This window comes from Brachycentrus maculatus, unplaced genomic scaffold (assembly GCF_059751285.1).
Source record: "Brachycentrus maculatus isolate JH-2025_06_01 unplaced genomic scaffold, ASM5975128v1 h1tg000326l, whole genome shotgun sequence".
Classification (NCBI taxonomy): domain Eukaryota; kingdom Metazoa; phylum Arthropoda; class Insecta; order Trichoptera; family Brachycentridae; genus Brachycentrus; species Brachycentrus maculatus.
The window spans coordinates 442,614-455,000 of NW_028281075.1; the positions used below are offsets into that span (position 1 = coordinate 442,614).

The following is a 12,387-nucleotide window of genomic DNA, read 5'->3' on the forward strand; positions in this document are numbered from 1 at the left end:
ATATACACATATATATATAGAGCTTCCAAGAATTTGAGTAGTGTGGTATTCAATCATGGGTAGAATTGGTGAATGTTACACGTGTGTAAAGTGATCACTTAAACCAGCCTATAACGGTCGTAAGCCCCGTTAATGCCTAAACTTTTTTATTATTCTTCATCTATGTTGAGATGTTAAAAAAACATCCTGATAATGTTTAGCTTTTATGGATCAACATATCTTAATGTTTATCATTCATTCGGGAAGATTTTTGATTTAAAAACTCAATTCTTTCAACTCTTAAATGAACAAATTTCTCACATATTTTATGATTTTTCTTCCATATTCTTCTTCATCTATGTTGAGATGTCAAAAAATAATATCGTTTTGATTAATTAAAAAAAATAAAATAAATATCGCCGCAAATCACAATGAGAAGAATTGTCCAGTCAGTCACGAATGATGGACGCTAGTAAGGTCTCCACACTCCTGACGGGTCGGAGGTCATGGCGCCTCCGCTGAGAGGTCTCGGGGCTTCTCCGTCAAGGGCCGGCGGGGGAGCGCCGAGGATCTCGATACTGCTCTTGAGCGAAGCGCCCGAGCTAATGGTGAGTGAGCTGTCTCCCGAGAAGTACTGGTCCAGCTTGTCCGGAGAGCTGTGCAGGTGGAAGTGGATCTGATTCTGGTTGACTGTGGAGTACAGGTGCGGGTAGAGCATGACAGTGGGCCCGGGCGGGTTGAGGTAGGGCGCCTGCGGCTGCGCGCACGTCAGGTTGTTGTTGCCCGCCGCGTTGTTGTACTGGTAGTTGTTGTACGAGTTGCAGCCGTTGGGCGCCCAGTTGTTGGAGTAGGGCGCCGGCTCCGCGGGGTAGTGCGGGTTCAGCAGGGGCTCCAGCTCCGTGAGGGCGGGGTAGGGTGGCCGCGCGGAGCCCCCTGGCGAGCCGCCGCCGAACTCGGCCTTGGGGTGGCTGCAACTGGTGTCCGGCAACACTGCGGAATAGAAAAAAAGTTAAATTGTTTCAACGTATTCCTTGGAGTTCCTGTTCTCGCAACATTCTAACGTCTGAATAATTCAAATTAAATGTCCGCCTCCGTACTGTAGCGGTTAGCGCATGTGGCTACCGTGCTGAAGGTCCCGGGTTTGATTCCCAGGGGGCTCAAATTAAATATGGGTGGTTTTCACTTTCATATTTATTTAATATCACCGTGGACTGGTACCTGAGGCGCAGGGCTGATAACCTTGCCTTCGTGCAATTAACGATCAAGATAACACTGCTTGGATATGATGCAGTGCCCTATGCACCACTGGGTGCATATAAGGATCAAAAGAAGAAGAATTAAAATGTAAGGAAGATTTGAAAACATAATGTTTCTAGAGTTGCCCAAGGCAAGGGCAGTTACTCTCAAGTGACCCTCGACGTCAGGGGACCTGCCATGACTCGAACAGAAGAAGATTACCATAGTGTCTCTACACCTATTCGGGTGTACTGGGATCTATTGCGTTTAATTCTTATTTACATAAAGTGTTAAATTTTTTAGATCTTGTTGCATTCAAGATAAAAAACATGGGTAAAATTGTAGGAGAACACAGGTTGCGAGTGTTGCCGTAACCTAGTGAGTGGCTAGTAACCGGTGCCCGTAGGTCAATATCGGAGTGAGTAATCCTTCGTCGGAGCGGAAACATCGGATACGCGGTATGCAGAGGTGGGAGGTCTACCGGAACTTCGCACATTCTCTGGGATGACCATCGAAACCGATTATCACCTTGTTGATGTGCCAATAAGCCATCGGAAATACAAATTCCCCGTTTTGATTCAAGCTGGGAAGGGTGGATGGAAAGTTTTTTTTCCTAACATATACCTAAGTAGTTTTACTGAATACAAATACTCACTTCAATTGTTGACCCTTTCTTTAGGTCAGTAGAAATTAGTAGAGCGTGTTTCTAGAAACAAAAGTCATGTCGCGCAAAAATACTTTTTTTAAATTCATTTAAAAAATATTAATTGATTATTACAGACTTTATTAAATTTTGAATGTAATTTTATTTTGTTATTTCAAAATATATTACATATATATATATTGTACATAAGTAATATGCATATATAATATTCCCGATGAGTAATTTACATTTCTCATTTTGGGACGTGGGATTAAGGTTAACGAGACTGTAACACAAATATGAAAGTTACAAAAAAGAAAAAAAATATCAACAAAATGAATACACGGCAAAGTATAAAACAATAAACAAATATAATAAAAAGGCATTTAAAAAAACGTAAGGTAAGTAGCATGTTTAAAAGAAACAATGATGTGATTTTAATAACAGTATGTTACTGAAATTTGAATATCTATAATTATCTATAGAAATCTATTTCTAAAATAATTTATTATAATAATACATTTCTTAAAATCTATTGTGACACGTGTTTCGATATATTCTGCATCATTTTCTAACACCGTAACACATGTTCAATGTCTTAATAAGACGCAACGCGTCACATATTATCATAAATTTATAAATATATTTTTATTTTTATTTTCACCAAGTTTAGCATTTGTTTTATTACTTATTTATCTTTTTGATTTTCATTATTGTTATTTTTATTTTATATAATTATATTATTTATAAAGGCTGTAATACCGTATTTTTTTTTTGTTTTTTCGTTTTTTTTAATGCCGTAAAAAAATTTAAGCTTTTTTTTTTCGTTATTTTTCTTTTTTTTCATTATTCTTATTTTTACTTTATATAATCATATTATTTATAAAGGCTGTAATGCCGTAAAAAATGTTAATAAAAATAGAATTCAATCCATTAACCTTGTTTAACTTTGGATATATGTTTTACCCGAAAATTTAAAATGGAAACCTACCAACTGTCTGCAGTTACAATAAATAGATTATTCTTACCAGTTGGGAGGTGAAGGGAGGATGTGTGTTCGCCAGTGTCGCAGTAGGGCTGCAGAGGAGAGAAGGAGCCATACTGCGTCCCGGGCGCGGTAGTGTACCCACACCACTCTGCGGCTCCCATTATATTAGTATCTGAAATGAATTATAAAAAAATCATATAAATTAAAGTCATATCACTGAACTTGATGTCTGTTGTCGAGCGAAAGACGGTAACTCCATGTATGTACATACATATAACCGAACTCGTATCTCGTATGTTACAGTGACAACAAATTGGAAACCCAAACAGAATAGCCCACTACTAACTCTTTCCAAGCAATTATTAGTAAACTGCTTATTGGCGATGTTTAATTAATAAATTTATTTTAAAACATATTATATTCAAAAGTCATAAAAACAATATTCCCGACGAGTAATTTCTATTTCTCATTTTGGGACATGGGATTAAGGACAACATGACTGAACACAAATAAGGAAATAAAAAAAAATACATATTTGTATATATATATAAATATATATATATATATATATATATATATATATATATATATATATATATATATATATATATATATATATATATATATATATATATATATATATATATATATATATATATATATATATATATCATACAATATGAGACAAAAAACGGGTATAGTAAATAGGCATATAAAAAAACGTAGAAAAACATAGGTAAGAAGTATATTAAAAGAAAACAAATGAGAAAATATAACTAATCTCAAACATAAATATCTATCAATAAAGATTTTTTTTTGTTAATTTATTTTGGATCCCTGACTGGGTTCTATTTTATGTATGTCAGGCAACTGGTTAATTTGGGTATAGGCAATATACTGTAAGGACCTTACTTCAAACATAGTTGTGTTTATCGACTCCACATGTATGTAATTTGTTATGTTCTAGTGTGTTATTTTTTTTCAAACCCTTATCCACACCCCGATGGTGCATAGGGCACTGTATCATATAAACGCAGTGTTATCTTGATCATTAACACATGAAGGAAAGGTGATCAGCCCTCCGCTTCAGGTACCAGTCCAGGGTTACATTGAATAAATATTACAGTGAAAAAATCACTTATATTTATTCGACCCTCCCTGGGAATCGAACCCGGGACCTCCAGTACGGTAGCCGAGCGTGGTGACCATTACACTACGGAGGCGGACAATATTGTGTTATACAATCATGAATTTCTCCGATGAAAATCGGTTTGGTGTTGCTGTGTGTAGTTTAAAACATTATAATTATAATATTTAAAATCGTGATATCATGTGAAGATGGCGTCTATTTGAACACTTCAAGATTTAGTGAAAACCAGGGTACCTTCCGGAGTGAGTGTTTTTGCCTAGAATTTTCACTCATGAATTACATACATGAAATTATAGTAACTTTAAACATAAAGAGTAAATCATCCACTCACGAGTAAGCATAGGCTATAAAACTTAAAAAGTTGAGTATAAGTGGGGTCACGATAAACGATATTCCACAAGCCGTAGCTAGATTTCAGTCACTTGGACGTTAGGTAATTTAAAAAAAACTGGTACTTTCCGGCTCGAAAACAAAGTGTGCACCGCGGCTCCGCTATGCCGCTAGTGAGCGGGTAGTCCATCACAGGTGGGACCAAATTATTTTACGCTACATTTGACTGACCAACGGGCAGTTGCGGTAATGCAAGCGGTGAAATAATGAGGGCCTACCTGAACAAGGATCAAGGAAGACCGAAGACACTGCGAGCGCCTTGTAATTACCTAAACTGGAAAACCTTTGTTCGAAGGAGCCGTGCCGTGCTATATGGACCACGCGGATCTTGTTCAAAGAAATTAAAATGATTTATGATACGGTAATATCTATTGTGCAATAAATACAGGTATATATATGCATGTTTTTTTTAAATTGTTATGTTAAATATACCTTAATTGGGTGGTAGATATATATGATAGATTTTAAATGTTGAATAATTTTAAATCCCACATAATTTTTTCAATATCTCAACAAAGATGATGAAGAATATGGAAGTCTGGGCATTTATAGACATAACCCTTCCTTTCCCGAACCATATATTTATTTCGAAGAAAAACTAATTTTTTCAAAACAAAAATGATATTTTAAACAAAATATTCAATTACTTCTAATGTAACCAGGGTTTTATGAAAATTAAGTTAAGATTTATCGTATGTTAAGTTAAGTTAGGTTAAGAAAACGATTACAGCAAATATAAAATATATAATCTTGGAAAAAATACAATTATTTCATATGTTGCGATTGTTTTCTCTATTGCAAATTTCCTATTCAAAATAAATAGTCTTCCAGCCACAAAACTACGTGTTCCTGCCCTGGTCCACTAGATGTAGTGGATGTAAAAGTAGGGTTGTATTATATATGGACTTTACACGGTGGAAGAAGTGAATCCATATAACGATGAGAATGTTTTGTATCTGATATTTTTCTCGGGTAAGTAAAAGTAACCCACACTTTAAAGACTTCAGATAACTCACTAAAAAAATAGATATGTTTTTGTAAGATTGAAAAGGACAGAATATAATTCACGGCAGAAATATAATTTAAAAAGGGATCAAAATTGTCGACAGTATTATCTTTAACTGTAAGTGCAGATGCACACGAGCAACATAAAGCAGTCGGGGTCAACTGGCGCAAGCTGCTGGAGTGGGTGTTCTGCAGTTTCGAGACAAAAATCTTATTTCGGGCATACTCAATCGCGGTTGATGATTACGACTGCTCTAAACGCCACTACGAATACTCTGCGTTATGTTTAAACATGTTCATTATATAAAGGGTGTTTTTACTGTGGGAGGTTTGGATTTTAATCTGTCAATATTGTTTCTACAGACTGTCAATTTGACAGTGGAAGTTGATTTGTAGTCAGTACGTTTTGCCATTTCACCATGAATAGACTGACGCCAGAACAGCGCTTGCGAATTGTGCAAATTTATTTTGAAAATCATGGTTCATTATGGAAAAATCATGAAAATCATATAACATGTAAAACGATCTAACATGTAAAACGATCTAAACGATAGCACATTTTACTGAAACAATTTCAATCACAGCAGGCGCCGTGGCATAGTTGGGGAGACGCTCTACTGCGAAACTGGCGTCGTGGATCCGATTCCCACTAATTGCAAAATAAATTCAAGAAATATTTATTTTCGATTGGTCTGGGTGTGTGTGATGTGTTTTTCATATTTACCTTTCCTGTCCTTACTATGGTACCCGCCGACAAGCTTCTAAGAGTAGAGGCTTTGCGGGTTATTCCTTTTAAAAAATATATCGAATGTGAGAGCTTTTGGCGAATATTTCATACATAGCGCAGCGCGACGCTTGTATTATTCGTTTTAAATAAACTTTTGCTGAAATCGGCAATATTTATTAGTCGCGTTAGTATGTACATATTTTAGTAAGAACTTTTCCCCTTTAATTCACGAACAGGTGCGTTTTGCATTTCCCCGAAACAGCTTTTAAAGGCAAATAGTGACATCTTCAACATAGGTTGGGAGAGTAATCGGATTGAATATTGAAGGCAGGTTTCAAAATTAGGCCTCGGGTCCATAAAACGTCACGCTCGCCTGCTCTGTGCTCCGTCACGCGCTGCGGTCTGCTAGTGAAAAAGTTTTCTTGCATTTCTTGCGAGCCTTTCTTCTGATGATATCTCGCAAAAAAGATTTACATAACGTCACTGGATGGGCAAGGGACACCATTTTTTACGCACTCTTTTTATTCCCGTTTTGCTTCTGAAGACAACCGGGAAAATTGGTCGAGTGGGGGTCACAAAACTATTATATTTCAGGAAGCGAATAAGTTACAATGATTTTCACAACTTTTCAATTTTGTAGACACGCCTAACAATAGTGACAGTACAGTCGTTCTTACCTCCTCTCTTTAAGAGTACATAGGCAATATTTCGGGTGATTATTTATTTTTCAAACGGCTTATGCCTTTAACATAATACACATATAAAGTATCATATATAAAAATACACTAATAGAGAAACAAAAAGTCTTAAACATAAAATACACGTCTCCTTCACACACTATCATCGAGCAGCGAGAGAGAGTGAAAGACAACGTTTAAATTTATCCATTATAACATAGAGAAAAAATGCTGAGAAACTACATACTTCAAGGTGGATAACAATATATTAAATAAATCTATACTTTCAAAAGCATTGGCTAACATGTGAAGCCGCGGAACCTGAGAGAACATGGCATAGTTTGCATTATGTAAAAATACTGCGAATATAGATTTTTGCCTAGTACCTCTTTACGCACGCTAAGCTTTATTTGATTTAGATTGTATGATGTAAAATACAACGAAATACAAAAAGTATTATTCAAAAAACACGAAATGATACCACAACGTGACCGCCAGATCGATTAACTAAATTATCAAATAATGTTTGGCTCACATGTTAGCTGAAGACATTGACGTATATATCGGGGAAACCCGAACGGTGCCATTCTGTGAATACTAGACTTCTTTTGGTAAGAATCAGTGTTCTCAGCACGTATGCAACGAATATGGAATCAAGCTACATCGTGTGCATATTAATTACTGTTTTTACTAGTCAGAATGGCATTAACGTATTTCACATACCTGTTGATATCAGCACGACGACCAATAAGTTACTACACATATCGGTCTAAATATTGTTTATTTCAATATAACTGTATCGGTTTTACATGTTCGTACAATACTTTAAAAAAATATTTTAATGTATGTATGATGGATACATAATTCTTATTTCAAATAAAAATTGGTATGTTTATACACTGATTTATTTTTGTCTCCTATATCGTCATACAAAATACGTTTTTTTTTCATAATTTTATTAAATACATTCATTTAAAAAAAGGAAAAACATGAAGGTATAATTTGTGTACTTTATCTATGTAAAAATATTGATTTATCCATTATCATTCGAGATATTAAAATATAATAAAATTATATATAATTCTCTGTACCTATCAAAATTAATTTATATAAAGAAGAACAAATCGGATTACCCGTTGCACTTTTCTTTCAATGTGAATTGAAAATAATCGTTTTTTTCACATTATCTGTGGTTCTTTTTACAATAAGTTTTCTTACAATGAAAACAATGTTTTTTTTTCCAACAAAAAATAAATAAAAATACAGTGAAAACTACATCAGACTGTGTGTTTGATCAATTAGTACGTTTACCTTCTGATATATTCTCGTGAACTTACTATGCGTTTTATCTTTTGACAGTTACTCATTTGTAATCTGTGTTGGCTTTTATCCCCCTGGCGCCCTCAGATGATTTTTTCAGGACGCCAAAACGTAAAAAAAACCGTAAAATTTTATAATTGACCGTTTTTATTCCAATTTAAATTTAATTATCTGCATTTTCTGAAATATGAATACTCATTTACAACATTTTGAGTGTGTCCAAATACTTGTTCACAAATCTGAATTATCTCCAATTATAGGAGTTATTTTTCTTATTATTTTTTGACATCTCATCAAAGATGAAGACGAATATGGAAGTATGGGCATATACGGGGCCGACAACCTATATATAGGCTGGTTTACTTTAAATTGATTATTTTACACACGTGTAACATTTACCAATTCTACCCGTACTCAAAATCTTGGAATTAGTGTGGTTGTCAATAATGGGTAGAATTGGTGAATGTTACACGTGTGTAAAGTGATCACTTAAACAAGCCTATGACGGTCGTCAGTCCGGTTATGCCCAGACTTCCATATTCTTCTTCATCTTTGATGAGATGTCAAAAAATGAATACTCATAACATTCTCGATAAAATGTTGAAGGGGGGAAAGAAATTAGTATTAATCTGTTTCAGATAGTCAAAAACTTTAAGGTCAAGTTCCAAGGGCGCCGCAACAGCGTTGAGCGGCTTTGCCCTGACTCATCCCATTTAAAGGGATGTACCCAGCAATGTAATTCAATCATGTTTTAGGTGACGTGCCTCTTCAAGGTTCTGTTATGCGTTAAGAAAGTAACGATGTACGATAGATGTGCGAATAGTGAAATAAGGAAGGAATGCAAAGCTGAGATAAGCATTATCGATAAAATTAAGAAAGGTGTGTTGAGATGGTTTGGACATGTGGAACGAATGAGTGACGAAAGAACGGTAAAACAAATTTATGAGGCGAATGTCAGTAGGAAAAGAAGCAGAGGAAGACCGAGAAAAACATGGCACGATCAGGTATGCCAAATACTTGAAAGTGGTCAGGTTAGGAGTCGTAACAATCGGCGGGTATGTATGAGGAGATGCATGAACGTGGAAGAGGCGAAGAATGTTTGCAAGGACAGAGTGGTGTGGCGCTCTATTCTCTCTGCCTACCCCTGCGGAGAAGCGGCGTGATGGTTAGTTAGTTAGTTAAGAAAGTTTAAAGTATGAAAAAAAAAATTAATGCGCCTCTTTGTGAACTATACTGAAAGATTTTATATTATTTTTTTACATCTCAACATAGATGACATCTTCATCTATGTGAAGGTGTCAAAAAAAATTATAGTAAATTAAAAAATAATTCCGAGTTGGAGATAATCCCGATTTGTGAACAAGTATTTGCATACACTCAAAATTTTGTAAATTGAATGATTTTTTACGCCTAAAATTTAGGCAATGCGCACAACTTTTAAGATATCGTTATCACCATTCAGAGTTGATCCTCAACGTTAACATGCCATCAATTTCCTTCGCTGGTGTCAATAGATGTTCCTCAAGGTTTAAGTGGGGAAAAATAACACAGACACGAAACAGAAGGATTAAGGAGGGACGAATTAGGTAAGGAGCGTAACAAGTCAAGAATTTACAACATTTTGAGTGTGTCCAAATACTTGTTCACAAAATCTGGATTCTCTCCAATTACAGGAGTTATTTTCATATTATTTTTTTTGAAATCTCATCAAAGATGAAGAAGAATATGGAAACCTGGGCATTTACGGGGCTGACAACCGTCATAGGCTGGTTTAAGTGATCACTTTACACACGTGTAACATTCACCAATTCTACCCATTATTGACAACCACACTACTCAAATTCCTGGAAGTTCTGTATATATGAACCAATTTAGAAACATATTTATATTATCCACTGACACTTCGTGATGGAATTACATTTTTAATTTATTATTAGATTAAAACCAATATTTTTAGCTTTTCCACTTTTTTATTTGACCAGCGACCGGGTTTCGTCGTTGCCGACATCATCAGACCAGTCTGATGATGTCGGCAACGACGAAACCCGGTCGCTGGTCAAATAAAAAAGTGGAAAAGCTAAAAATATTGGTTTTAATCTAATAACAATTTAGAAACCTTGTTCCTGAATCACTAGAACTTCACTAGAGACATCTATTGGTGAGATGCAAGGAAGCTTTTTACTAAGCAGAAACTCTTATATTAGTATGTGAGGTCCGAATCCTGGATTATAATCACACACACGAGAAACGCCAGAAAATACCATTTTTATTTTTATTATTTAAGCTTATAATTTGACCAGACAATTTATTTACAACATTTTGAGTGTGTCCAAATACTTGTTCACAATATCTGGATTCTCTCCAATTACAGGAGTCATAGTTGCCAGGCTTCCATATTCTTCTTCATCTTTGATGAGATGTCAAAAAAAATAAATAATAATAAGTCAAGAATTGTTGAACACTTTTTCATAATCCCTGTATTGGTTTACCATATAACATTATCATCTCGTTCGTTTAATGTAGTAATTATTAATTGTGTTAATTACATAATTTAAAGGTATATGCTGACAACAAAATACAGAATACTCCAGTTTTAAGTTGAATAATATGCGGTTTGAAGGCTTAACATAAAATAAAAATATGCATTTTTGTTAGGTACGGAAAGTCACATAAATAGCAAACAGCACTTCAAGTCAACTGTAGTTAATTAATTAGAAATATTCTAGCCTAATTTATTGATAGAAAGTGAATATTATTGCTTAAATAAAATCTTTTAAATCCCCCTTTCCGTTGGTTGAACTAATGCGTGAAACTTAGTCATGGAAATAAAATATTTAGGAAGTATTTATGGACATTTAAAATGGGCTCACACATATAGTTGAAGAAAGAAAAGGCAATCCGATTATGTGCCCTACATACCATTTTCCGCCTCCGTAGTGTAATGGTCAGCATGCTCAGCTACCGTTCTGGAGGTCCCGGGTTCAATTCCCGGAAGGGGTCAAATAAATATAAGTGATTTTTTCAATCTAATATTTATTCAATATTATTACCTGAAGCGGAAGGCTGATAAATTTTCCTTCATGTGTTAACGATCAAGAAAAAAACACTGCATTTATATGATGCAGTGCCCTATGCGTCATTGGGGTATGGATAAGGGTTTCAATCAATATACCATAAGGTGTTGATAGGGTCTGGTGAATCAATACTTAAAACAAACATATTCTCCTTCAAATACTACATACATGATTCAGTGCTATTCTCAAGCACATAATGCATTGCTATTTTAAGAGACTCCCGCTATTTTAAGATCATATCTAATGCTTATCGATTTGAAGTTATAGTTGATAATTAGTAAATGTGAAATAGTATTTCATGAGATGGGAAGAGTGATGCAGGCAATTACAGGCCCGTCACATTCAGTGTGACCCCCGCAGAGAGGCCCCCGCAGAGAGGCATGCCCTATCCGGAAGTACCTAGCCCACGTACCTACCTACCAAGATAACAGGGTTGACAAACATTTCACTATAATACCAACTGTATCAATTAGTGTAATACAATTTGTATCAGTTCGATATAACTACGAGAGAATGTCGTGACAAGAATCATATTTTCCAGCAATTAATTTCACAATTGAATGGAATGGGCAAATGATCAATAGTTAATACTGTTAATATTATGAAATTGGTACAATTTTCAATTTTTCCTTTCTATTCTGTGTACATAGTATGTTAAAACATATAAAAAAATAGTGAAAAAAAAATCCACCAAAAGACACATACGGTGGCTTGATAGGTCTCTGTAAAAAAATTATAGGTTAATTATGTTTATGAATGTGTAAATGAATGTAGGTATATATGTATTTATATATATTTCACATTGGCTGTGGATATGAATATATAGCAGTTGTCAAGAAGTACGCTGTCCGTCATGAGCCATGCGCCAGTATGCTGTCCGCCATGAGTTTTACGAGTATAGCAATTACTTTCAACATATGGCACTGCCATTGAGGTAAAAAGTTTTAAAAAAATTCACCTGTTACACGAATATAGAAAACACGCGCTTATAGAATGTGTCAATAATTGTGTCAAAATTTCAAAGCAGTCGGTGAATAACATTCTAAGATTACTTATCGTCATAGTAAAAAAATCTAATGTTGAAATAGAAATGAAGTATTTAAGGTGAAATATTCAGAAAGATTTTATTTTAAATACTGATTTGAATATGTTTACATATTTTTTGGATTTTTTTTTGACAAAAAGCTTGCTTTTGAGA

The 12,387-nt window shown here is 34.8% G+C and overlaps 1 protein-coding gene across 6 annotated transcripts in view; it reads right to left on the minus strand.

Moving 5' to 3' along the window:
* The window catches only part of LOC148304196 (protein lozenge-like), a 59,593-nt gene continuing 47,206 nt past the window's right edge, over window positions 1–12,387 (minus strand). For 5 of the 6 annotated variants that reach the window (XM_088268701.1, XM_088268702.1, XM_088268700.1 and 2 more), the window contains exons 6-7: window positions 2,887–3,018; window positions 1–969 (exon numbers count right to left, since the gene is read on the minus strand). In XM_088268701.1, coding sequence (XP_088124827.1) covers window positions 449–969; window positions 2,887–3,018 — 653 coding nt within the window. In that variant the 3' untranslated portion in view covers window positions 1–448. The remainder of the gene's footprint in view (window positions 970–2,886; window positions 3,019–12,387) is intronic. The other variant, XM_088268704.1, reaches the window with a different exon arrangement.